Below are 27911 nucleotides of genomic sequence, written 5' to 3'. Positions count from 1 at the left end.
TGTCGAACCCCAATGCTTGCGTTCTCATACATTATGACTTCAGAGGTGGATTCAGATTAATGAGCAGCTTGTGGAGTTCTTCAGACAAACATCAATCGATTTCCTAAAAAGCATTGCAAATGAGCATATTAATACATATTTTTAATATGCACGCTTCATCAATGGAATAGAAATTAGTGGTTATAACACATTCTTATGTTGTTATAATGTACTACAATGCATTATAATGCATTACTATATGTTTATACTGTGTTATGTGGTTATAATGTGTTATAACGCATTCAAGAGTTAAAATGTATTGTGTTGTTATAAAGCTTTATTGTGCATTCATAATGTATACTGTGGTTAGATGCATTCTGATGATGGTGCATTATAGACTTTTTAGACCAGTGTTGTAGGTCTGAGTCTACCATCTTCCTTGGGGTGATTTCAGATAACTGTGTGTTCAAAGAGGTTTTTCTGATGGTGTTGAGACAAAAAAAACATCAGAGGATGTTGCTGCCTGGGGAGAATGCCTGTTCTCCAGCGGAACATGGTAGCAGGAGCGTCACCAGCATGGAACCAGGCCCAGAGATCCGACTGGCTAATCTTCTCATGACAGCAAAGCGCTCAGAGATACAGCTGTGTCTTTACTCACCACACAAACATACAAGCACTAACAGACAGACAGACACGGGTGTGAGGATGGGTAGACTCTCCGGGCACTTCTAAAGTGTGCATTGGTCATGAACAGCTGGTGTCAGGTCCTGACTGGGGGCCTCTGGTCATCTCTATGCACCAGGGCCTGCCCGCAGAGGTGCCTCTAGGCATCTCTGTGCTGATGTTTTTGATTGTCCCCAATTAGAGGCAGCATGCCCCTCGTTGCCTCTAATTGGGGACCCTATTTAAGTTACCCTGGTTTGCCTTCTGTTTTGTGGTTCAATGTATGCTGTTTTGATTCAGTTCATGTTTGCATCTCTTCTTTATTATTTTGCAATCAATTGATAGTATAACTAATAAAGAAAGTTTCCATGTTCGCTCTGCTCCATGCATCCTGCATTCCCTGAAATGTGACAGCTGGACCAAATGAGCAGAACAGGTTACTTCAATTCACTGTCATTGCCAGGACTTAACCGAGATAACCGAAGAACAAAGCAGAACATATTGTAAACCATCTTTTAGCAAATGTAAATCTGTCATTCTGCTCATCTCCTATTCCCAGATGAGAGGAGACGTTCATCACTGTTTTATATCCTTTGTTTACTCTTGGATCAAAACAACCCAGGGGGGAGGGTGGGACGACGGCACCCGGACAGGCGGAGGCTCAGCACCCGGAGCGGCCGGAACAGGCAGAGGCGGCCGCGAGTCCCCGGGCGGTGGTGGCAACGGCCAGACCCGGGCAGCAGGGGGCGCTCGGCACCTTGGAGATGGCACTGGCCGTACACAAGGAGTTGGCTGCTCCAGGCTGGCCGGGGGCTCTGCCACTGGTGGTGAGAACAGGTACGGCGGATCCTTGAAGCCCCACCAGTCCTCACTCCTTCCAACATCCGGGAAGGCCTCCACCGGCCCCACTAGATCTCCCCCCACGTGAGCGGCAAGGGCTCGTCATCCCCCTCCGGGGTGGCAGCCGAGCCTCAGGGTCCTCCGCCTGCCCCCATAGAACCCCCCAAAAAAGATATTTTACACGGTGGGTCTCCTCCGCGGTCGGTGCTGGGCTGGCCAGGTTTGCAGCAGGGGACGGTAGGGGTCGTCCTCCTCTGTATCACTGTCGGGCCAACCAAGACGTTCCCCTACCGTCCATCTCTACTGTGTCTCTTGTCGGTGGTTAATTCTGTCACGGTTGTGGTGGTAGGACACAGGCGCAGAGACGAAAATGTGGTAGTAATCCATAGTTTCATCAAAAAGAAACAAAACAATAGCAGTGACATAGGGCATTAAGTACAAATAAAACCAAAGTGAACCACATCGGGTGTGGCCAAACATAGAACATAAATAGGTTCCCCAATTGGAGGCAACAATCTACACCTGCCTCCAATTGGGGAGACCAAACTGAGTAGAGGTGCCTAGAGGCACCACCTTCTGTCCGGTCCTGGCTATGGCCCCAGCCCGGCACAGAGATGGCTAGGGGCATAACCAGGACGTGACAGAAAATTATTAACTATTTGACTGCAGGAAATGACAGAGTTTTATTAACTCTTCAACTGGAGGAAATGACAGAGCATTATTAACTACTTAACTGGAGGTCAGGACAATGTATTATTAACTATTCACATGGAGAACAGGACAGTCTATTATTAACTACACTGAAAAAAATTATAAAGGCAACACTTTTGTTTTTGCCCACAATTATCATGAGCTGAACTAAAAAAAGATCTAAGACTTTCTCTATGTACACAAAAGGCCTATTTCTCTCATATTGTTCACAAATCTGTCAAAATCTGTGTTAGTGAGCACTTATCCTTTGCCGAGATAATCCATCCACCTCACAGGTGTGGCATATCAACATTCTCATTAGACAACATGATTATTGCACAGGTGTGCCTTAGGCTGGCCACAATAAAAGGCCACTCTAGAATGTGCAGTTCCATCACACAGGAAAATGCCACAGATGTTGCAAGTTTTGAGGGGGCATGCAATTGGCATGCTGACTGCAGGAATGTCCACCAGAGCTGTTGCCCGTGAATTGAATGTTCATTTCTCTACCATAAGCCATCTCCAAAGGCTTTTCAGAGAATTTGGCAGTACATCCAACTGGCCTCACAACCGCAGACCACATGTAACCACACCATCCCAGGATCTCCACATACAGCATTTTCACCTCCAAGATCTGAGACCAACCACCCGGACAGCTGCTGCAACAATCGGTTTGCATAACCAAAGAATTTCTGCACAAACTGTCAGAAACCATCTCAGGGAAGCTCATCTGCATACTCGTCATCCTCATCGGGGTCTCAACCTGACTGCAGATCATCGTCGTAACTGACTTGAGTGGGCAAATGCTCACATGCATCTGGCACTTTGGAGAGGGGTTCTCTTCACGGATTAATCCCAGTTTTCACTGTACAGGGCAGACGGCAGACAACGTGTATGGCATCGTGTGGGTGAGCGGTTTGCTGATGTCAACGTTGTGGATCGAGAGGCCCATGGTGGCGGTGGGGTTATGGTATGGGCAGGTGTGTGTTATGGACGGCCCCATGTTGCAAGGATCTGTACACAATTCCTGGAAGCTGAAAACATCCGAGTTCTTGCATGGTCAGCATACTCACCGGACATGTCACCCATTGAACATGTTTGGGATGCCCAGGATCGGCGTTTACGACAGCGTGTTCCAGGTCCTGCCAATATCCAGCAACTTCGCACAGCCATTGAAGAGGAGTGGATCAACATCCCACAGGCCACAATCAACAACCTGATCAACTCTATGTGAAGGAGATTTGTTGCACAGCTTGGGGCAAATGTTGGTCACACCAAATACTGACTGGTTTTCAGACCCCCGCGGACCCCCCCAATAGAGTGAAACTACACATTTTAGAGAGGCCTTTTATTGTGGCCAGGCTAAGTTACACCTGTGAAATAATTATGCTGTCTAATCAGCATGTTGATATGCCACACCTGTGAGGTGGATGGATTATCTCGGCAAAGGAGAAGTGCTCACAAACACAGATTTAGACAGACTTGTGAACAATATTTGAGAGAAATAGGCCTTTTGTGTACATAGAGAAAGTCTTAGATCTTTTTTGAGTTCAGCTCATGATAAATTTGGGCAAAAACAAAAGTGTTACCTTTATAATTTTGTTCAGTGTGTTTAACTGGAGGTACAGTGTATTATTAAATATTCAACAGGAGAACAGGACAGTATTATTAACTATTCAACCGCGACTCAGCTATACAATAACAGAGACAATACCTTAACATTTTACCTGATAATCCATGAACTCTAAATTAATTCACGATTTCTGATTAGTCGTCTTCTTAATGTTGATTCTGCCCGGAAAGCTTTATATTCCCCGCCTTAACAACGGACAAAATTTCATCCAACCGCTTGGAATATGGTTAAAATACTGCTGCTTATTGTCAGTTACTGTTTAATTACATGAATGGGTAGGCTACCGCGTTTTTGTTATGCTATTGTGGTAGAAAGGCGAAAGCAGCAAGCAAGATTGTCCACGACTACCGGCCGCTGTGCTCAAATTGCATGTCGTAGATATCCGTCATGCATCGAAAAGATATCGCTATTTTATTATATAAACATTATCAACAGGGAAGGGGGCTGGACGAAGCTGATGCCGTTATGCCACTGTAGGCTACAGTTTGTTCAAATCAATAGTTTTCATTGAATATGCCTGGACGATGGGAAATATAAGAAATATCTGCAAGTCAAATCAGCCTTTAAGTTTATTTTACAAAGATTTGGCGCTGCAGGTTCCAGTGTAAATTATTTACAATACATGACACAACACTAGGATATTGGATTAAACAGGATATCAATGCATCTACCTCACGTCAGACACTCGGAACCCATATTCAAATGTATGTAAAATACATGCAACCATGGTTACGCAAAGGTTCACGTGCATCCAGCGCACTTTGCAGTTTATTACTTATTGTAGCTATTTTCTTGCTGTAGGTTCGTTATTAGTAGACTAACTGCTCAGTGGGATTTGGCGTGAATGAGTGAAACTAACAAAACCACATGTGATAATGACTAAAAAACTACCGCAAATAATATGTGTAGGCTATTTCGATATGTTCAAATTAATAAATTCGAAATGAGAAATAATAACTTTTTTCGGTGATTATTTACCCATATTTGTGAGTGCGAGTTTGGTCCTGGGTTGGCAACCGCGGTCGTCGGGTTATTGCAATTCTGAAGGTTTACAATTATTGTGTCGTTATCATTTAATGGCGATAACCTATGGTCATGCAAGCCTGTAAAACGCATACAAAAACCACTGTTTTCATGTACATTACAGTTTCACCGTCCGTACAAAAACGATATGATGGTTCATCAGCATTCGACTTGATCAAGCCATATAGAAATAAACCCAGTGTCTTTTATTGATGAAATGACATAAAATCATTTTCAGTGAGCCTTACATAAAGAGGACACTGAAACTTTGCTCACTTGGCAATGTTAAAAAACAACTCGAAACTACGTTAGAAAGAGGATAAGCAAACAATACACTTGACGGAAACACTAGAAATTAGACTTTCTGGGCGGTACAGCGACCCGTAGATTAATGTAATGTGCACTGACATCAAGAACGGTTTAGCAGAGCAGTCGGTTAATGACTCAACAGCGCCCTTAGAGGCACACTTATCAGATTAGGAAAAATTATCTAACACAACACATAGCCTGTATCACGTAAAACAGCGTCGAATCCAAGGACCTGTTGAACTAGTTTCAGAATAAACTGGAGCAATATCGATTCCTACCACGATAGTCATTTTTTGTCGATGTGTAGATAACGTTTTCTGATTGAGTTAAAACAACTGGGTCTAGAAAACAACTACCTATATACTGTACCTAACGCCTGTGATTACGCTGGAAGCGGCCTATAACCCAAAGTGTTTCTGAATTAAGTAGGTGTTTAAGTCAAGCTGTGGAGCCAAAATTGGGTACTATTTCTCGGCCAATGTGTGCCTCATATCCTCAAAACCGCATGAATGATTAAACTTGAACTTGAATGATTGAAATGAGATTGTACTTACATATGATGAACACATAAACCACATACTACACATCTAGACCAAAATGGAATGTTTAATTAAAACATTATTTAATTAATATCAAAAGCCACAGCCTGTATCTTTAAGTGTTAGCTAGCAAAGTGAATGTGTGTGTGTGTGTGTGTGTTTGTAAAATAATGTATGCAATTCTTCCTAATTTCTTCTCTAAATTGCTGTTGCTGGCTAATTACTTGGTCATGCTTTGTAATAAAACAACTGGTCCACACAATCAAATCAACCAATCAAATGTATTTGACAAAGCCATTTTTACATCAGCAGTTGTACACCGATGTGCTTTTACAGACACCCAGCCTGAATCCTGAAAAAGAGCAAGTGACAACAGAGTTGATGCACAGTGGCCAGGACAACACATCACCTTTGACATACACTAGCTACAATCTGATGAACACCAGAGGAACAGTGGGTGGCTGTTGCCATGGCTTTACGTAGCATGCTGTTCAGGGTCCTGCAGGGAATGTCAGGATGCGTAATTTGCTTATGTCTCAGCTGTATTTTAGCCATATTCCGTGGTGTTGAATTGGTATTTGAATAGTGTTTCAGTGGTTTTTGTTAGGGAAGTTGCTCGTTTGATAAAAATGTCTGCTAAATGATTAATAATGCAATTGTGTTTCAAGGTTTTTTCAATTCTGTTCAAATCTGTTTCAGTTGTGTTTTAATAATGGTGTCATGGTGTTACAGTTGTGTTTTAATAATGGTTCCATGGTGTTACAGTTGTGTTTTAATAATGGTTCCATGGTGTTACAGTTGTGGTTTAATAATGGTTACATGGTGTTACAGTTGTGTTTTAATAATGGTTCCATGGTGTTACAGTTGTGTTTTAATAATGGTTCCATGGTGTTACAGTTGTGGTTTAATAATGGTTCCATGGTGTTACAGTTGTGGTTCAATAATGGTTACATGGTGTTACATTTGTGTTTTAATAATGGTTCCATGGTGTTACAGTTGTGTTTTAATAATGGTACCATAGTGTTACAGTTGTGGTTTAATAATAATTCCATGGTGTTACAGTTGTGGTTTAATAATGGTTCCATGGTGTTACAGTTGTGTTTTAATAATGGTACCATAGTGTTACAGTTGTGGTTTAATAATAATTCCATGGTGTTACAGTTGTGGTTCAATAATGGTTCCATGGTGTTACAGTTGTGTTTTAATAATGGTTCCATGGTGTTACAGTTGTGGTTTAATAATAATTCCATGGTGTTACAGTTGTGGTTTAATAATGGTTCCATGGTGTTACAGTTGTGGTTTAATAATAATTCCATGGTGTTACAGTTGTGGTTTAATAATGGTTCCATGGTGTTACAGTTGTGGTTTAATAATGGTTCCATGGTGTTACAGTTGTGGTTTAATAATAATTCCATGGTGTTACAGTTGTGGTTTAATAATGGTTCCATGGTGTTACAGTTGTGGTTTAATAATGGTTCCATGGTGTTACAGTTGTGGTTTAATAATAATTCCATGGTGTTACAGTTGTGGTTTAATAATGGTTCCATGGTGTTACAGTTGTGTTTTGTTGATTTTAATGGAGTTTATGTAGTTATTAAATGGTGTTTCAGTGTTTCTTCAGTAGTAATTCAAAGCTGTCTTAATGGCGAGACCAACATAAAGTCTGGTTTAACCAGACTGTTATCAACCAACATCAAAGAGAAAAATAAATCACGTTTTATAATGTGATGCAGACTGATACAGCAGGCTGAAGTAATTATCTCTACCTCCAAATTTCTCTCTAAATCCACCTCTCTCTCCAAATCTCTGTCCACTCACAATCTCTCTCACTCACAATCTCTCTCTAAGTTCTCCCTCCCTCCCTTTCTCCCTCCCTCTCATCACTCTCTACTCCTTCTCCCAGTGGAGAGCTCTGCCGTCCTCCTGTTCAATATTTAATGTGCTGCTGTAGTCTGATGACGCTGTTCTATAAATGAAATCCTCCTGCTCTAAGGATGATGTTGGGAAAAGGGCTGGATGCATCGGTTGGACTGTGATGTGTTTCAAAGTGTAGGACTAAGGTAAATCAATGTCACCCATTAGTGCTGGCCTACAAATACAAATAATAAAATATATTATTCCCTATGTTATAAAATAATGAAGAAGCAGACATTACTATTACACATCAAACTGAACAAGGAGGTGGCTTAAAGGGCCCGAGTGTTCAAAACCACTGCCTCTGAGGCAGCCTGTTAGTCTGCTGTTAGTCCAGAGCTTCTCCAGCAAATTCCCTCCAATATCAGTAAGGCATAATGATGCATTGGCCTCGTTATGTGACTCAGTCAGGGGTTCCTCTGGATCACAGACTGATCTTAATATAGACTAGGCCTGCCTAGTGACTGTATGTTCCCTCCTCTGTCCTAACGAAGCAGCATGCAAGGTCGTCACAGGCCTTCCTTAATATAGGCCCCTGCGTGGCCGCCTGAATGTGATCTGACCGTCCATCAATCCCTGGGACTCCTGCCACAGCGACATAAGGAAAGGATTTAAGACAGAGGAGCTGCATGAAACGTTTCCTTCTGCACTGCTCTGGTGACAGAACAGGCGGATGTGTGACTGACCAGCAATGGGAGGCCAGTGGGTTTGAATAGAAGTTTTAATCTAAATGTAACAAGGAGTATGTCTATTAATGTCATCAACATTTTATGAGCTTCAATACTCTTTTATCCCTGGCAAATTAGTTGGCAATAAGTAATGACTAACCATGACCACTAGGAGGCAGTATTCAACTGTCAGTATGACAACAGTGTTAACGGATTTATCCTCAAAACAACTCTTTAAATAATTCACTTGGCAATACAATAAAATGCTTTTTGGATATAAAACTTAATGTAAAACCTTCAGAGAACCAAGTCAGTGACAATTTAAATAACTAGGTTTTAATTGGTTTTTATTCATGTATTTAATTTTGTATTTTAGGCTAGTTAATATTTTACATTCTCTTTGTACAAATTCATGAAATGGTACAGTGACTCTGTCTTGGGGCAGTTTAGACTGTGACGTTGTTGCTTAACAGTATCAAACACGACGTAATCAGTACACACAAAGTCACAAGAACCATGACTCGCCCGTCACAACAACCTGTCACGAGGACTGAGCATTCTCACAGAATAAACAAGATAAATATAATTGAATCTCTCTATGGGAATAGTCCAAACCGGCACCCATATGGAATCTTATCTGCCCTTGCTACATACAGTATCTGCCAGCTCTAAAAACAACCTTCTCCCCTTCCCATCTGACCTGGCCTCAAATACCATTCAAAATCATTTAGAATACTAGGCTTCATGGAGCTTGCCTGGCACAATAAACAAATTGAACCATTGCATAAGTACAAACCCCGCTGCTTCATTTACTCCTGGCTGGTTAAAGAGAACTTCAAAGGGGTTTAAAAAAGGGTGAAGAGATATTTGAGCCCGGGTCCAATCCTTACCCTGTTATGGGTGGAGACCCGCCCCCATCAGGACCCAGCAGTCAGGGGTTCCTTTGGATCACAGACTGACCTTAATATAGACAGACTAGACTTGCAGAGTGACTGTATGTTCCCTCCTCTACCCTCACAGAGCAGCATGCGAGGTCACCACAGGCGTTCCTTATTATAGGCCCCTGCATGATCGCCTGAATGTGATCTGACTGTCCATCAATTCCCAGGGACTCCTGCCACAGCGACAGAGTGAGAGGATTTCAGACAGAGAAGCTGCATGAAACGCTTCCCTCTGCCCGACGCTAGACCCAGTACTCTGCCCTGCTCTGGGGACACAACGGGTGGATGTGGATGTGTGACCGACCAGCAGTGGGAGACCGGTGGGTTTGAATAGAAGCGTTTAAAGACAGCTTTCAGTGTTCTTTACCGGTATCTTCTCTGTCTTCCGTTGTCTCCCTGGTTTGTAGCCCGGACACTGGTTTTAGAGAAAAATGGTTTGTCTCGTTTTTTATTTTTTAGCTGACCGCCAAGTTCGCCCTGGTCATTCCGCAGCGACACGAGAGAGGGTTTCGGGGACACAGAACCATGGATACGGTCTGCATAACCCACTGGGTGAACATCCCTGTTCGCCACCAGGCCCTGTTCCAAGGAAGGGATTTGGACGCCTGTGCTGAGGACCACGACCTGTTCGCACTGCCTGGCCCTGCCATAGCAGACCCAGGAGTAGAGCTTGGACTGCGGACAGAGCCTGTTTACCAGGTGCTTTTAGACGTTACCCAGTTCAGACCTGAGGAAATCCTGATCCAGGTGTTCGAGGGCTGGCTCCTGATCAGGGCTCAACATGGAGCCAGAATGGATGAACATGGATCAGTTTCCCGCAGCTTCATCAGGCAGTATCCACTGCCTGAGAAACTGCAACTGGCGGGGGATTTGAGGGCTCTGCTGTGTCACGATGGAATACTGGTGGTGGAATCAAAGAACAGGAGACCTGTTGGTACGCCCAGTGATGCAGAGGAGGAACCCTGCTGATTAGTGACTATTGATAATGAAGGTTATTGATTAGGTAAGGATGTGAGTTACTCACAAACTTGACCGGTTGCTTCAGTGGAGACCTGTGTAGGAGGAAGAGAGAAATTGACAATGAATGTGCAATTTAATATTTTTCAATTGGTTTGGCCTGACCTGATCTGATGCCACAGTATTACCCGTCATTAACATGGGGGATTTGGGTAACTTTGTGAAATGAATTATATTACTGAAATATTTATTCAACCATTGCATATTTGCTTACTCATATCTAAATCGTGTTTTTAAGTGTTAAACACTGTCCTTACACTGTTTTGTGAGAAAGCTGAGAGCTAATTTATAGCTGAATCGCATTTCTATGTTAGACATGTAGCTTTGAACCATCAAACACATGAAAGACAGTTGTTGTAAAATGAATACACTGACAATCTAATAAAGAGTGCAAAGGTGAACATGCAAATCAACATTATACATTATTACAAGTATGATCATGTTTAAATATGAATTAACCGTTGTTCGTTTATAATTTATTGCTCAAATATAGACGTCGGCTATTTTAAAAACTGAATGCCGTCTTAAAATCTCGTGCTGAAAATCAAATCACTCCACTTGAATTCCACCCCCATCAACTACAACAGTTAGGGTTTCATTGGTGTTGCCTGATAAAATGTTCACCGCCCAACTATAGCTCCTCCCTCGATTACTCAGACTGGTTACGTGTGGTTGTTGCGAGTGGGAGAAGTGAGTGCGATGAGAGAGCAAGAGCAGTAGTGTACACACACACACCAAGTACTTCAATTTTGAACAGTGGAACTTGTACGAAATAACGAGATTTTACTGCCCGGTTCAACAGTTTCAAAGCAGCATTGGATTGGAAGTTTGTCGGCTGAAAAGGGGACATTTCAGAAGGAATTTTCAAGCAATGTACCTTCAAAACGCACTACGCCGCTAGTTTGGATAGCTCGCCCGCGAGAGTTTTCTGGCTAGCTGGGTATTTTGTTGTGCGCTAAGCGCTCCAGCTGTTGAACTATGGCGCTCAAGGCGAGAGTTTTATACGACTTCAATTCCGAAAACCCCGGCGAGATTTCAGTAAAGGAAAATGAAATAGTGACTCTGTACAGCGAGCAGGACATTGAAGGCTGGCTAGAAGGATCCAACACCAAAGGTGAGAGGGGTCTCTTCCCAGCGTCCTACGTCGAGGTTGTGAAGAGCGATACTGGCACCACGTTGAATAACAACAGCACATCTGGCGACACGTACCAAGGATCACGATACAGCAATATTCCAGCCGGGGGCTTCGCAGAACCCACTTCCTATAAAATCCAGAATCAAACTGACAACTTGACCAAAACACCAGCAACTTCTCCTGGTTTTACTGCATTTTCGCCGCCTATCCCGGTACAACAGCAGCACGTTTATCAAGCCAGCCAAGGCAGCGATGATGACTGGGACGATGACTGGGACGACAGCTCGACGGTGGCGGACGAACCCGGGGTTGTTGGAGGTAGATACTCCGGGGACTTGGACTCCAACGGACCGGCTACCTACAGAGTGTCGACTTCCTCGGTGTCCAGAGGCAGCAATGCCCAGCAGGCGAAGAGTTCCGCCACGGTCAGTAGAAACCTCAATAGGTTTTCAACATTTGTGAAGTCCGGAGGGGAGGCGTTTGTGTTGGGTGAGGCTGCCGGGTTTGTGAAAGACGGGGATAAAATCTGTGTCGTCATGGGACAATACGGCCCGGAGTGGCAGGAGAACCCGTACCCCTTTGCCTGTACCATCGACGACCCCACTAAACAGACCAAGTTCAAGGGAATGAAGAGCTACATTGCGTACAAGCTGACGCCCACTCACACACAGACGCAAGTGAACCGGAGATATAAACACTTTGACTGGCTCTATGCCCGGCTGGTGGAGAAGTTCCCTGTCATCTCGGTGCCCCACATCCCGGAAAAGCAGGCCACGGGACGGTTCGAGGAGGACTTCATCTCCAAAAGGAGAAAGGGCTTGATATGGTGGATGAATCACATGACCAGCCATCCAGTCCTCTCCAAGTGTGACGTTTTTCAGCACTTTCTCACCTGCAACAGGTAGCCCCTCCGCTTTTCTGTCCTCTCCCTTTATGTTTCTCTCTCTGTTGTCCTGATGGACTTCGAATAGTACCGTGTTCTTGGGTCATTAAAAGGGGCCATGTAAAAACGTGTAGAACTATGTAAAACCTATATGAAACCTGGAATGTTGTGATTCAACTGCCGGATAGCACTGATCTTTTGTTGCTGTGTTCTATCAATCAGCACAGATGAGAAGGCCTGGAAGCAGGGGAAGAGGAAGGCCGAGAGGGATGAGATGGTGGGGGCCAACTTCTTCCTCACCATCTCCACGCCCTCCGGACCCTCACTCGACCTGATCGAAGTCGAGTCCAAGATCGACGGCTTCAGGGCCTTCACGAAAAAGATGGACGAAAGCGTGGTGCAGGTGAACGCCACCACCAACGAGTTCGCCCGCAAACAGATCACGTGGTTCAAGAAGGAGTACCAGAAGGTGGGCCAGGCCTTCAGGGTCCTGGGCCAGGCCTTCGAGCTGGACCAGCAGGCGTACTCTCTGGGCCTGAACCAGGCGATCGCCTTCACCGGGGAGGCGTACGACGCCGTCGGGGAGTACTTTGCGGAGCAGCCGAAGCAGGATGTGGATCCCCTGATGGATTTGCTCCAGCTGTACCAGGGCCACCTGGCTAACTACCCGGACATCATCCACGTGCAGAAAGGTAAACATGCCGACACATAGCCCGTCTGCATGGGAATATAACCAACAAAACATACGATCGCGCTCAGGTCGCGACGGCTGTGTTCGGCCATGTTGCTATCCGTCTCCTGAGTCTCGTGCTGTCTGTCTCTGTGCTTCGTGCTGGTTTGCTGCAGCATATCTAGATCATCCCGCACCAAATTCCCGTGTCGTCACATTGTTGTCTGACACATTCGACGTGCGCGATCGCAGTTGAATGGGTGTTGCTGTGTGGTCACATGGTGACAACAACAGATCCATCTTTTGTCGGTTTAGCTGAATGCAGGTGTAGGTGTGCGCGCACAGTTGAATGGGTGTAGATTTGTCATGAGATTCATCGAGGTGTGATTAAATGTGATGCGTGGGCTGTCAATCATTGATCTATCTCTGTTGTACATTTCATTCATTAGCGGACATTATTATCTAGAAACATTTATTTATCTTTGAAATGTATTCTATTATCTAGAATACATTTCAAATATTTTTGTTACTTGTCCACAGTGGGAATTCAACCCATGACGCAGTGTTGTGTCACGTGACCTGGGTTACACAGAACCAACATTATCTGACGTTTGGATGGGTCGGAACAACTGATTGGGGGCTGGCATCTGCTCCAGGGCAGCCAAGGGGCTGGACTTAGTTTGCATGAGAGTAGGAAATGTTTGCATTGAGATATTGACTCCCAAACACAAAGGTTTTATTTAAATCACATGGGAGCCAGCCTTTGGTTATCCTGACGTGGTCTGCATGGTGCATGGTATGGTACAGGTGGGTTTTTCTGTGTGTGTGTGTGTGTGTGTAGCACACCCCTTTTTGGATGACACACCTTTTAAAACCCTAAATAACGAAAAATGTCTGGTAGTTAGAAAAGACAGCATCTCCCCCATTTTTGTCTGTCTCTCTTTCACACACAATCACACTCCCACACATTACTAAAACAGAAACACACACACACACACTTTCTGTTTAAACATTAGTCAGTCGCTGTAATTGTGTGTTCCTGCTGCTGTAAGCTGATGTCCGTCTTACCTGTGTTCCAGGTCTGATGGGGGGCTGTGCTTCAGCCGGTCCCCTTGGGTGTAATGTAATAAATTATTATACCCTGCTACACGTCACTGGAGTTAGATAGGATTAGAGGATAATGTGGATTAAACCTGGTTCCAATGTTTAATCCATATTATTTTATCCAAGACCTGCAGCGCTGGAGTCCGGGTTGACCTTCACACGGAGGACATGAAGCACCACACAGTAGAATGGCCGGAGTGTGAAAGACGGGCTAAGTCCAGTCCAGAACCCGGTGCCTCAAGGACTCAAGGCCCATAAACTGCTGGCAACCAGCAAATAACTATATGCAACAGACCTAGTGACCCGCTTACATTGCCACTACTTCGATTCACCAAGGTTTAGGATTAAAGGTAGACAGACGGCCTGCTGCAAAACCAATTACGTGACTTGTTCAGTAACTTTTTTTATCAGATGTTAATTTACAATCGGAGCGCATTCGCCCAGCCAAACATCGAAAGGTTGTAAAACCTGTTTCTCTGTTTTCAGAGTTCATGGTCGTTGTTGTTGGGTTTTTTTTTGTTTTATTAGCTTGTTACAATGTGGAGGTGGAACCACTGTCTTGAACCAAACCGGTTCAGAAATGTTTCCCTGTTATTGTGTCCACTAATGAGGGACTTGTGGCCTAACCTTGCTGTGTCAGAAGCTACTGAGTGGGGTTTAGCCGAAATCAGGATTGGCCGTTAAAATTCCTTACCAGGCATTAGCTGTCTTATCTCAATGTCACAGTAGTCTGCTATCTTCTAGACATAACCTTCTGGTCTATTTCCAGCTCCTCCTCGAGCCAGCCTGACAATTGTGTCACCTGACGATACAATTTTGTGAAAACTTTGCTCAAACTGCATTGCAGAAAGATGTTAGAGACAAAGTCGTAAGGGCGGACACACGGAGTAGCTTCGCGGGGTGGTATGAAAAGATGACTGCAGGGACCTTCCATGGGAACAGCCTGCTACCTTCCATGGGAACAGCCTGCTACCTTCCATGGGAACAGCCTGCTACCTTCCATGGGAACAGCCTGCTACCTTCCATGGGAACAGCCTGCTACCTTCCATGGGAATAACCCTGTGTCTTGTCTCTGTCTGGTTGGGTGTGTGTCTTGTCTCTGTCTGGGTGGGTGTGTTGTCTCTGGGTGGGGGGGTACATGCATCTTGTCTCTGTCTGGGGGGGGGGGGGTCTGTGTCTTGTCTGGGTGTGTGTGGTCCCTGTCTGGCTGTGTGTGTTAGAGCAGAATCACTGACCAGTCAACATCCGTTAACATTTCAAAGAGCAGATGTTTCCGCTATAGAAGTGGCCTTCTCAGCACTAGCTGATAACTTCCCCTTTAAGAGAGGGGGCGGATCACACATGGACACTGTTATAATAGTAATAATAATAATCTCTGACTGACTGGCTGTTGTGTTTACTTTTTCCATGCCGTTCTGAAATGATACAATGCTACTCCTCCAGAACCGATTTGCGTGAGTTTGTGTGCTGTGTCCACATGCCCATGTCTTGCAATGCTATATTTTGCACTCTGAAACAGTATGTCCGTGAGGAGCCCATGGGTTTGCATTGAAGGCGCCACCACTGGGTCAGATAGAATCACACTTTACAGTTTAATGAGACGTATATCCCTGAGCTTGCACACAGAGTTCACTCCCTCCATCAAATAGTCTAGAAGATATGAACACATGGTCTTCATTGTGCCACTGTGTGGTGGATCCGAATGTGCTTGTGCATGTCGTGTCCTAACATTTTTAGGAACCGTTTCACCAAATTCCGTTAACATCTGATTATTAGTGCCTGATTTATTGGCCGTTGTGTGTTAAATCCCGCCCACGCTAAGCAATTGGTTAGCAGTGGCCAGGTTTTTTTAATTACGTAGTCTGGAAAATATCATGTTGTGGTACCTCAACCAATGGTGCCGCATGCCTGGTTACATGCGGATCGGTCATTCCCTTCCAGAGTTGTAGTGATTTAGGTGTTTTTAAGGAAATTCAAAACTGACCTTATGGGTTTGTTCCTTCTGTGGTGATGGCCGAATCTACCATACTTCATGCCATACTAACTTAACTCTACATCATATTGGGTAAGGGGTGTAAAAAAATGCTTAGTCTATCTCCAGTTTGCTAATTACATTCACAAATTTACTTCTCTGGTCAGGTGATCAAATCGCGGTCCACATTTGCGCACATCGCCACATTTCCCATCCGGCAGGGCTCTGCTGTGTGTCCTCCATCAATTTGAATGGGTTGACAGCTTCAGCCGTGCTGACAATTTGAAAAAGCATGAAAGGCAGCAGTCCAGTATTCTAGAACACTGCTGCTCCTGTGCTTTCCTGTTCTAGAACTAGGACGGACTCTATGAAGCCTCAGCCTGGGGAAGCAGCCTAGTCCAGACGGTCCCTATGTGTAGAACACAGAATGCCTCAAACAGGTTCTGTGGGTTCTGTTTGTGTTCTGCTCCATCTGCCCCGTTGCAGTGCCACAGTTCCACCCAGGGATAAGGCCGCTAAATGGACAAGGGGAACGGTGTGTGTTGGCTGACTCAGTGCTCTTCTCCATGTTTGGCTGGGCTGGGGTTGTGTCAGCCTTCACATGATGCATGAATAGAGGAATCATTTGGGTGTACTGTTTTAGAACCATGAGACAGTGTTCATTTGTCATTCTGAACAGGGCATCAAACTGACTAACCGCATAGACTGACTGTCTGCCACACTGCACAGACTGAACGAATGACTGTCAGGCAGCATCGACTGTCAGGCTACATAGACTGAACGATTGACTGTCAGGATGCATAGACTGAACGATTGACTGTCAGGCAGCATTGACTGTCAGGCTACATAGACTGAACGAATGACTGTCAGGCAGCATCGACTGTCAGGCTACATAGACTGAACGAATGACTGTCAGGCAGCATCGACTGTCAGGCTACATAGACTGAACGATCGACTGTCAGGCTACATAGACTGGACGACTGACTGTCAGGATGCATAGACTGTCTGTCAGGCTACATAGACTGGACGACTGACTGTCAGGATGCATAGACTGTCTGTCAGGCTACATAGACTGGACGACTGACTGTCAGGATGCATAGACTGACTGACACACACAAGATTAAAACCCTTCACCAAATGCATAGATATAGGAATTCACATCCAAGAATCATTTGGCTTTCCTGTTTTAGAACTACTGGACAATATCTTTGATTCTAGCCTGGGATCTGACAGCCCCTTATCTCTCGGTCCTACTGGAGATAACCAGGGTCGTGTGAGCCTCCCTGCAGGCTGCAGAACACTATTGATCCGCCAAGACGGTAGGTCCTTCATCACTTGTGTTGACTGATGGCTAAAATGGGGCACTTGCGAACCACCTTCTCTTTGTTTTCAGCATAGCTCTGTCTCTGTTGTGAAGGAATACTGTTGTTGAGGAAGGCTATAGAATCTAGTTCCGCCTCTGTTGTGGTGCAGCTATGCCAAACCCTGTGCTGTGCGTGCAGGTGTGTGCATGTGCGCGCACACGCTTTGTGGTGGCATATTGAAATACATTTTGTCAAACCTGAAATGGTTTGGGGGAATGATGACAGACCTTGGTTACCTGCCCTGTGTTGGTTGAAGATACAGTTTCCACTTTGGTCCATTTTCAGAATGAACTGATCAGGAAATGGATCCCTCTCGCTCTCTGGCCCTTTGTCTCTTTCTGTCATTAGAGGAATGTACTGCTTCTCTGTAAAATCTAGCAGTGACACAGAGACCGTGCCAGGAAACAGAATAGGTGTAGATATTCATTCTTTTGTTCAGCGTTTCTTTTGGTTTGTTTGTGTAGTTTTAAGTCTGGATACAAAAAGAGATCCATAGTGCTAAAAATTTGTTGTAAGCTTGACCAAATCCACATGTCGTGCCAAGTGGTCACTTTGTTGCTCATGACATTGAGAAAGAAATAAGGACCTAGTCCAAGAACAGCTATTTCCTGTTCCTTATGATGTCTTAGCGGGTGGGCAGATGTAATAGTGCAGTGTCATCATGTTTACTTTCTTTCAACTGACGATTGACCGATAAATACTCATCCTGTCAATAACTGATCAACCACGTCTCTCCATTTCGACATAGGACATTACGTATGGTGAACGACTTCACTGAATTACAACACATCCTCAACAATTGTTGCACAATGTCATTGTATGAAATTTGAGGGCAGATACACACTGACCTGGTTTTCAGAAATGAGCTACCCTTGACCTTTGTCAACAAATATTGTAGCCCGAGCTGTATTGCCTTAAGCTATCATAGTCCCTGTTTTGTTGACCTAAGCTATCATAGTCGCTGTTTTGTTGACCAAAGCTATCATAGTCTGTTTTATTGTAGGTCTTGGTTGATGCTTCCACCCCAAAAGAGAAAAGGGAACTAGAACATAGCTGCTAGCGGTAGGTCAGTCAACTAACTATTTTAGTTTAGTTTTAAAATCATGGTCTTGTAAATGTCAAATTCTGACAATTAGAACACTGGTGTCAAAATAATTAACCCAGCCAATTAAAACACTGGTCTGTAAAGGTCAAACCCTGCCTACAAAGGCAAATTCAGTTTGTAACACCACTGTTCATTTTCATGTAGGATCTTGTGGGATCTTCATACTAAGAGGAAGTAGTGTTATTTAGTTCTCTGACAATGTTTGGGTAGTTTGGTACCGGGCTACCCAACCCAGTTCCTGAAGGTCCAACCCTAGTTGTTACTAAACTGATTTAGCGTTCCGTCCAGCTAATTATCAGAATAGAATAGTTTGCTACATTAGAACCTACAGAACATTTGCTCTTCAGGAAATTATCTGGGTATTTTACTCCCTTTTTGAACCAACCACTGTGTTTTCATTACCTTGACCATTAATCTCCATTTAGCAGACACCCATCCCCCTGTGGGAATTGAAACCCAGCATTGCAAGCTTTATGGTCCACTCACTTAGCTACAGGCGACCCTGCTTGGATGTTGCTTGAATAAACCAATAGGATTGAAATACATCACATGACCCTGAAGGCTGTCCTGAGTGAGAGAAGTGTCTGTAGTTTCTGTGGTCAGCTTGACATGAGAAAGAGATGGGAGGAAAGGGTGGCTTTCTTTCGAGGAATTTGTTGGTCACTGTCTTCGTGTTCTGGTCTATCAGTCTGGTGTGGTTGCTGTATTTTAATTTACCCCAGCAGCTAACCGAATCAAGCTTATAGAAGTCTCGAAGAACCCCAGGATGATATCAAGGCTTCTTCAGGCCTCTCTTGCTGCCGTCAGTGTCCAAGTGCATATGTCAACTATTAAAAAAAAAAAAAAAGATCTATGGCTGTAGTGCCAGACGCCATGTCTGACACAATGAATGCCTTTAGAACAGAAGAACCTCATACCAAATACAAAGCATCATGGTGGTGGCATTATGGTTTTGGGCTGCTTTTCCACCTCTGCCTTGTTGACTTGCCATCATTGATTCAACCACGAATTCCATATTGTACCAGAGAATTCTCTAGGAGAATTTGAGGCCGTCTGTCCAAAACCTGAAGCTGAACCGAACGTGGGTCTTGCAACAGGACAATGACCCAAAACAAACCAGCAAAGTTACAACAGAATGGAGATGGAGGGTTTTGGAATGGCAGAGTCAAAGCCCAGATCTCAATCCTATCCAAATTTTGTGCGGGGACTTGAAGCGGGCCATGCACGCAAGATAGCCCCCAAACGTCATACAGTTGAAGCAGTGATGTTAAGATATTCCTCCCAGTTTATGTAAGAGACTGATAGACTGTTTCAAGAAAAGTCTAATTTATTTCAGCCTACAGGGGGCGACACCCGCTATTATAGACAGCATTGTAGTGTTTTTCACACTTTGAACATGCATTTCTGAATAATAAATCTTTGCAAAATCTAATCTTTGTGTCATTTGATCACTTTGGTAACCTTTCTGTAAATAGTATCGCCAAATATGTAAAGGGCAAAGACGGCTAAGTGTGCAATGAACCTACAGTTGGACCTGGGTCACTGTTATTGGCCTTTTTTGAAATGTATCTTGTAGCTACTACTACCAGATTGGCTGCTAAATTAGGGGACAGTACATTGTCAATTTCACCATATTTGTTCAATGGATCCTATTTCTTCGTAATCAGGATGTTGCAGGGTGGTTTGCGTCATCATGGGAAAACTGTCAGTCTCAAGCGGAAAAGGTTTGGAAACCTCTTTGCCTAGCCTAATCTGAGTAAGATAAGTAGACTGGAGGGAGACCAGGCCATTGGTTCAGATGTGAAATGTTTTGCTCCATCATATTCAGTTTTGTGTTTCTACTACTAACGGACCGGCACACAGACGGACAGCGGTAGACTAGTGGACCGGAACACAGACGGACAGGGGTAGACTAGTGGACCGGAACACAGACGGACAGCGGTAGACTAGTGGACCGGAACACAGACGGACAGCGGTAGACTAGTGGACCGGAACACAGACGGACAGCGGTAGACTAGTGGACCAGCAGAAACCTTTTTTGTTCTATTACACTTCTGGCAGTGGCCAAGACTCCGCTATATTTAGTGTTATCAAAGCATTACCATTGAGCCATGCAATGGCTCAAACTGTCTCTTGGGTTTTTAAACCCCTAAAATGGACCTGCACTCCAGTCTCCAGAATCCACCCCAGGCCTTCATGTAATACACTGGTATTTTTAGCTGTAGTTCCCCTTTCAGCTCATTCTCATGGGCTGTAACAATGCCCAATGAGGCCCAGTCAAGATTTCTCTGGCAGATGGGAACACTTAGTTCATGCCAGGAATCTGGGGATTATTTTTGGTTCCAGTATAAAATATTTTTTTTAAACCGCCCATTTTGGCCTGGATGTGTAATATGTTGTTTTTATGTGCATAATACATATAGCAGAATCACTATCATACCTCAGTAAGCCTTGAAGTTTTGATGATGCAGTGCATATATCGGGGATACATTTTCAGGGATTATTTTTGGCTCAACACGTTTTGGCCAAAAGTTGTGGAATGCATCTTTACATTTTTACACATTGTTAATGTTATACACTGTCGTTGAAAAGTTGTAGTATCACTTACGTAACTTTGACTTGCTGTCAGACTGTTCTCTTGATGAAATGCAATTTCCCTTATTTAACTGTTTGTGTTAATTATAGTTAATTGCTTTGCCCAAGGGAGGAACACATTTATCTGGGATTTGATGTAGTATCCTTTTAATTACTGTCCCTGTGCTCTAAGCAGGCTACCTGCCGACCCTACAGATGTTAAGTGGTTGCGATTGTCATGCTTCTATTTCCTACAGTAAACCATTGTTCCATGTCATCCTGTAAACCGCCGTTCCGTTTCCCCCCAGTAAACCGCCGTTCCGTTTCCCCCCAGTAAACCGCCGTTCCGTTTCCCCCCAGTAAACCGCCGTTCCGTTTCCCCCCAGTAAACCGCCGTTCCGTTTCCCCCCAGTAAACCGCCGTTCCGTTTCCCCCCAGTAAACCGCCGTTCCGTTTCCCCCCAGTAAACCGCCGTTCCGTTTCCCCCCAGTAAACCGCCGTTCGGGTGGCAAGTGAGCACCATCGAGTAGCTTGTTCCGTACGTAAATAGTGCTGTGAAGCTAGGAGCACTGGAGACTGTCTGTGGCTGGCAAGCGTAATTTCCTCCAAGCCATCATGCCATGTAAATACATGACTATTTTGGTACAAATATTTACCTGCCAGTGTCGTGGAAAGCCTTCTGAGATTTACTCGTCAAACGGAAAATCTACCCGCATTTGGCGTTTAGCAGGTGTTAATCTTTGACCCTGCAGCAAACTGTCGTTACATTTCCTCCTGTAAACCATGATTCTGTCCTCTCCTCCCCACTCCAGGTGCACTAACCAAGGTGAAGGAGTCACAGAAACACGTGGAGGAAGGCAAGATGGACACGCCACAGGCCGAAGGAGTGAAAGAGCGCTGCAACATTATCTCCTTTGCCACACTGGCAGAGATCCAGCACTTTCACCAGATCCGTGTGAGGGACTTCAAGGCCCAGATGCAGCAGTATCTGACGGAGCAGATCGGATTCTTCCAGAAGATCACCGGCAAACTCGAGGAAGCCCTGCAGAAGTACGATAATGCCTAGAGGAGAGAGGGACATCCCTTATTGGCCTAGAGCTGAGCAACCACAAACTGATTGGTTGATATCTCAGCTCAAACCTTCCTGATGGTCTAATATAGGTCCGGATCTATCCCTTGACATCCCTCAGCCAGCCAGTCGTGGAAACCCCAGGTGAACATTTCCTGCTCAGGAAAGTTGAAAGATCACCAAGTCTTTGGCTTCTGTACATGTTGGTTAACGACAAGGGAAAAAGTGGCTGGCTGTTTGCTATGTATTGAATAACAGGGGGTGATGGTGGTTGGTTTGTGTCATAGTCCTGTGGGTGGGTGCTATTATTTAGGTCACTACTTGACAGAAGGACAAGGGTTATATACAGTATGTACATTTGTTTATCTACTGCTGCTGTCATGCAACGCATTGAAGGAATGGTGTTTTTAGCCTTATAAATCTCACTGTGAAGCCTAAATCCAGTGGTTTTAACGAAGTGTCAATAAGTTAACTTTCAACATAAACTGACAGTGACTTATTTCCGTCGAAGTGGCCTGTTAACATAAGAGTGGTTGTTGGTGTGCTCTACCCTGGTAAACAGTTTAAACACTGCCTTCTAGTAACACTTCAGACCTTCATAGCGTGTGTTCTAAATGGCAGCCTGTTCTCACTGTGTTGAGAATAGGATGCTATTTGGCCTGTAATCAGTGCGGCTATTCCTAACCTGAGCAGAACCCTCTTTGGCACGACAACCAGTCAGGTGTCACCACTGTCTTCACCTGTGCCTTTTCTTGATTGTCTTTCTTGGGTTGTAACTTTAACTTCCATTTTAAAGGTTTATATAATTACATAAATATATTTGTCTTATTTTGTTTTTGCTACACTCTGGTTTTTCGCTATCTTATTGATCAAAAGATTCTCTTGAATCGTGAGACGCTTTTGGACGAGCTCCTGTGTTTGTCTGATTAGAGGGACGTGGTCCGTCATTGGACCAAGTGCCTCGCTGAAGCCTGATTTGGGGCTCCTCGTGGAGCCCAGCGGGCTGTTGTCCAGTGGTTCACCCTGATGGGGCTCGCGGGCATCTTACGGCGAGGATTAATGCTACACGGACAGCTTTCATTTATATGGTCTTGCTGCAGTTTTGGGGTCCATACTGTGGACCGCAAGGCGTCGACACCAACTGGAGAACTCCGCTGAGCCCTGGAGCGCAACAGGACTCTCAAATGGAAATGGCCTGACTCACAACTGAAACGGACCGGGCATTTTAGCCCACCCTGAAATGACGTTTTAAGCTTATTTTAAAACTATTCAAAATGCTCAGAAATGTATATATCTTCTTTTTTTTTTTTAGGTTGGGTTCAGTTTGTTGACAGACCGTTCTCCAGGATATGCATGCTTTTGTGTCACCGGGACTGAGTTTGGGAGAATGCACTAGGGAGATCCTTCCTTACCTGTGTTGAATGCAGTCTTTCTATCGAGTGCAGATCGTTAATCCTGCTCAAATCACAAGCTATTTTTTGCACTACATTTGGCTGGAGCCCAAATAGATCAGATCAAATGTGATGCACTAAATAGGGATTCGGGTGACATTTAGGTTGCAGATCGGGACACCTCAGCAGGCCTCGCTGCTTGTTTAACTTAAATGTGCCGGTGGTGGCGTCACAAACCGTTTAGTCTGGAGGCAGAGGCACCTAAATAAAGTATTCACAGATCACTGTTGTTTCTGCCTGTTTGTGTTGTTCTTCACGGGAATCCAAATTCATTCACATGTAATCTAACTAGACCCGCAGACCTGCACCCTGGTTCTGCATCACGTAATCTGGCAGGGCTCACAGACTTGCTGCCTGGCTTGGGATCATGAAATCTAGCAGGGCCCACCGACCTGCTCCCCTTCTCGGCATCACATAATCTACCTAGGCCCACAGACCTTCTGCCTGGTTCGGGATCACGTAATCTAGCTAGGCCCACAGACCTGCTGGCTGCCTGGCTCAGGATCATGGTGGCCAACTTCGGCATCTGCCCAGTGTTTCTCGATGCCAGCGATGATGACAAGACGGACCTGCCAAGCACACATCGTCCAACATGTCTGGAACACGGCTTTAGCCAAAATCTTTTCAATGAATGTGTTGGTATGTTCTGTGAATCATTTCTCTGTATAATTTCTGAAAGTTGTTGATATTCAGAAATATTTGCAGTGTACATGGTATGTTATTCATTGGTTATCCGTTGGCAGGATTGTTTAAACATCTTGTGTGTTTAGAGAATTGGAGAAAATAAGTGTGTAAGTGTGCAAAACGTTTAAAGACCAAAACGAGCTGCCCTAATCAGTTTCATAAGAGATATACACTTCTAATTCAGTGGGATATGTGAAATATGGGTTCCCTGACAGTAGTAGTAGGTTTTTGTGCAGTACCAGCGTGGTTGTTGTTGTTGTTGAAAGTTTTAATACTGTATCGAGTCCAGCCTGGTAGTAGTGGTAGGTTTTTGAATAGTATTGCCATGGTTGTAGTAGGTTTTATCTAGGGTCGATATATTAAAAAAACATGGGTTCTGCAGCACTATAGCACCCTGCACTAATGAAAACAGCCTAGCTCAGCCTGCTAACTGTCACCAGGTCGGCTCCTTCACTTCTACTAGAAGTGGCTCCCATGCTGCCTGTAGGTCTGCTAACTGTGTCCAGGGTTCCTCGTGGGGCGCAGGGAGTATCAAAGGCTGGCCGAGGCCCAAAAGATGGACAGAAATTGAAAACAGACCAGAGCCTGTTTCCAGATGGAATCTGCTGAGTGCGGACAAACTCCTCACATTCTAGAACAATGAACTCCACAGAAAAACAAACAAATGAATCCGCTCTTGCTGAATGTCTCCAGTATTAAGGCACACAAAGCCTAGTGGGGTTTTTTGTTTCACTGACCTTTTCTTCGTTGGTATTGTAAGATGTTATCCACATCAGAGGCTGTGAAGAGTTGTATTGTAGCATATACAGTGTGTACAGTTAGAAAAAACATACAGTAAGAAATCCCCACTACTCAGATTGTCTTTAAGGTTTGTTTTTAATTATTAGCGCCTGAACATGTCATAAGTCTCTTGAGAGGATTCCAGTATGGCTCCGCCCATTGAAGGGTTCCGTGTATACACATTCAACCCTGACTAGCAGCAGTTTCCCTTTGGTTCCCTTCTGCCAGACAGTGCAAGACTGACAGAGTAGTTTATAAGAAAAATATTAGATTCCTCTGAGTGCTTGTCCAGAGGATGTGGGATCATAACATTCGGCACTTGAAAAAGAAATTGCACCCGATTTACCCACGGGACTGGTCAGAAAACAGCTCACTACAAAGGGAGCAGGGTGTCATTCGGGAAGGCACCTGTTGCTCCCTTACATGTCGTTTGTCTCTCCATATGGATTCAAATCCTTCACACCTCATTGAGAAGGTAAAAAAGCAGTACTTCTGTAAAACATCAGAGGAATTCCTTCCAAAGAAACCCCTGTGTTTCGTGCCACTACTTCCTGTTAGTGAAGCCAAAACATTCGGTTGAGGGTGAGGAAATCTGAGATCGGTGTTCTGAATGGTATACTATTCCCTATTTAGGGGTTTGTCAGAATGATTCGCTACATGGGGAGTAGGGCATTACTTGGTGTGTGGAGTGTTCACTTCCTATTGCGACTTCCTGAATCAAATCAGAGTGTAGGGAGGCCTTTATCAACTCTGGTGATGGTAGGAAATGACCATAACAATGTGACAATGGAATTTAGCTTAAAATGTTTTGAGGACATTCTCAGAGATCTGTGGAGATTATGAAACCTGTTCTGGTGAGAAGTGTTTGCAGCACAAATTCATTTTTGTTTGTGGTGAGGGATTAGGGTTAGATGCAAATAGCCGAGACAAAACGAGCTCATACAACACACACCTGCATAGCATATGTACTCCAGTTTTATAATGCTATTTCTTGGTCAACTCCATGACACACAGGTGTTTGGTCTAATATCCAGTGATTATATCCAGTAATAATATCCAGTGATTGACCTGCAACATTATAAGCAACCAGATCAAAGCTAAGCTCCTGTTCTCAGGCTATGTCCCTGTCTTCATCTCGGTGGGGTGGGGCAGGAATTCAGTAATCTAAGGAAGGATCTCAAGACTGATTTGGTCAACATGTGAGCCGATCAGCGGCAGAATGCACTCTCCATGCCCGCTCACAGCATTCCGTGCCTGCTCAATGCACTTTCCGTGCCCGCTCACTGCACTCTCCATGTCCGCTCACTGCACTCTCCGTTCCCACACAGTCATCATCGGGACACAGTTCCTCGTTAACCAAGCTCTAGCCTGGGAGCTGACTTGTTTTTGTGTTGTCTTCTTGATCCAGAATACATTTGATGTCCAGACCTGAGCCAGGTCCGCAATTTCCCTGGTCCAGCTGGACCCGCATCTCTCAGTATGGTCAACAATGTGCCACAGATTTGCACCTCTGTGGTAGAAGTAGTACATTCTTAGAGATTTACCGAAACAGACTCACAGGTTCAGTTGCTGCCAATGTTGTTTCTAACATGAAAAGTTCAAAACGGGGTTGAATACTTCTCCATTACACCAATCTATAACCATTCACTTCTGTAATTTCTTGTATATATGTATTCCATTGAGCTTTTATTTTTTTTGTTGGTGAGATCAACTTGCAAGTATTTACTTGCACTGGTAGTTTGTGTCTGCTGTGCATATGAAAAATGTATTTGAAGTGACACAGCGTTAGAGTCTAGACTGTCGCTTCCAAATAACAAAATGACAACACCAACATGTAATGAATTTGCACCAAGGGTTTCGTGAGACATTCATAGGACATCGATACTCTTACAACAGAGAAGCAGCCCAAAAGTAAAGACTTAGGAACTAAGCAGCCATCTTAACAGATGACATGAAAAGTAAAAAGTATGTTTAAACAGCTCAGTCTTGTTTGAATTGTATACGAACCCTGTAATTAATGTTAAATTACTGTAAACTGTCTTTGACATAGAATAACACTTTTGTTTCAGTCGCTTCATCTTTCTTTCTGTGGCTCTAGCTCATATACAGTTGTATTGTGTCACATTTGTTTTCCTGCTGTTGGAAAGCATCTGGAAGCCATTTCCTTGAATGCCCTGGAGGCTGACATTCTGACACACTTTCTACCTCTGGTCCTGTGGAATGGGGTCAGCTGGCTCCTGACAATGTCCTGTCACACGTTCAACTCGGTTGTTTCCTTTCTCATCTGTTGTAAAGGCAGAGATAAGGACATGGCAGAGAGGCAAAAACTATTGCACAACAACGGGAAAGAAAATGTTGCTCTTGTACAAGATAGGTATTTTCATATTATTTAACAGACGCTCTTACCCAAAACTACTTTTTTCTCCATTTCTCATACTGCTGCCCCATAGAAATCAAATCCACAATCCTGGTCTTGAAAGCACAATGGTCTTATTAGCCCCAGAATCCTAGCATTAGAACTGCCATTAGAGGCAGTCGCTAGTGTCCCTGTGGTCCCAGGTTCTAGTCATTGAAGGAAAACACTGGCTTAACCCACATGGTTTCCTATTCATCAGATAAGGCATGAAATCTTCGACATCTGGACTGTTTTACTGTGGGTGAACCCTGTCTCTTTCAATATATCACCTAACGACACTCACACCAATGACATTCCCATCCTTGTAACAGGTTTCAAAGGTTCATCAGGCTACATTCTTCATATCAGCATGCCATATCTATGAATTAGGTGAATAAAAAGCAGAGCTAGGCTATATTAATATTTTGTTAGCTGAGGAAATTCCACAACAACACAACAATGGTGTGAAAATGGGAACACCCATATCCTGAAGCTGATTGGCTGCCTAA

At 44.3% G+C, this 27911-nt stretch overlaps 3 protein-coding genes across 4 annotated transcripts; all 3 read left to right on the top strand.

Annotated features, from left to right (window-relative positions):
• Nucleotides 1–350: 350 nt before the first annotated feature.
• Nucleotides 351–9337, top strand: LOC105014559 (heat shock protein, alpha-crystallin-related, b3). The gene is made up of 3 exons (XM_034296716.1): nucleotides 351–1145; nucleotides 1265–1479; nucleotides 9279–9337. Exons 1-3 carry the CDS (start codon nucleotides 1066–1068, stop codon nucleotides 9335–9337), a joined length of 354 nt encoding a protein of 117 aa, XP_034152607.1. The 5' UTR covers nucleotides 351–1065.
• Nucleotides 9338–9724: 387 nt separating this feature from the next.
• On the top strand, nucleotides 9725–10625 carry hspb3 (heat shock protein, alpha-crystallin-related, b3). The gene has a single exon (XM_034296715.1). It carries the CDS (start codon nucleotides 9725–9727, stop codon nucleotides 10166–10168), a length of 444 nt encoding a protein of 147 aa, XP_034152606.1. The 3' UTR covers nucleotides 10169–10625.
• Nucleotides 10626–10709: 84 nt separating this feature from the next.
• snx18a (sorting nexin 18a) lies at nucleotides 10710–23772 on the top strand. 2 transcript variants are annotated; one of them, XM_010876974.5, is made up of 3 exons: nucleotides 10710–12252; nucleotides 12457–12926; nucleotides 21836–23772. In XM_010876974.5, exons 1-3 carry the CDS (start codon nucleotides 11195–11197, stop codon nucleotides 22087–22089), a joined length of 1782 nt encoding a protein of 593 aa, XP_010875276.2. In that variant the 5' UTR covers nucleotides 10710–11194; the 3' UTR covers nucleotides 22090–23772. The 2 variants fall into 2 exon arrangements, with proteins under 2 accessions (XP_010875276.2, XP_019908418.2); XM_020052859.3 differs by lacking the exon at nucleotides 21836–23772 and adding an exon at nucleotides 14135–15091.
• The last annotated feature ends 4139 nt before the right edge of the window (nucleotides 23773–27911 follow it).

This window comes from Esox lucius, chromosome 13 (genome assembly GCF_011004845.1).
Source record: "Esox lucius isolate fEsoLuc1 chromosome 13, fEsoLuc1.pri, whole genome shotgun sequence".
Taxonomy (NCBI): domain Eukaryota; kingdom Metazoa; phylum Chordata; class Actinopteri; order Esociformes; family Esocidae; genus Esox; species Esox lucius.
Note: the sequence above shows the minus strand (reverse complement) of the source record. Positions and strands in the feature narration are given on the sequence as shown.

Coding starts and splice junctions, on each gene's coding strand:
- hspb3 (XM_034296715.1), top strand. CDS start 9,725: ATGGATACGGTCTGCATAACCCACTGGGTGAACATCCCTGTTCGCCAC.
- snx18a (XM_010876974.5), top strand. CDS start 11,195: ATGGCGCTCAAGGCGAGAGTTTTATACGACTTCAATTCCGAAAACCCC. Junction 12,253..12,456: donor CACTTTCTCACCTGCAACAG/GTAGCCCCTCCG, acceptor TCTATCAATCAG/CACAGATGAGAAGGCCTGGA. Junction 12,927..21,835: donor CATCATCCACGTGCAGAAAG/GTAAACATGCCG, acceptor TCCCCACTCCAG/GTGCACTAACCAAGGTGAAG.
- LOC105014559 (XM_034296716.1), top strand. CDS start 1,066: ATGAGCAGAACAGGTTACTTCAATTCACTGTCATTGCCAGGACTTAAC. Junction 1,146..1,264: donor AGAACAAAGCAGAACATATT/GTAAACCATCTT, acceptor AAAACAACCCAG/GGGGGAGGGTGGGACGACGG. Junction 1,480..9,278: donor GCCACTGGTGGTGAGAACAG/GTACGGCGGATC, acceptor CTACCCTCACAG/AGCAGCATGCGAGGTCACCA.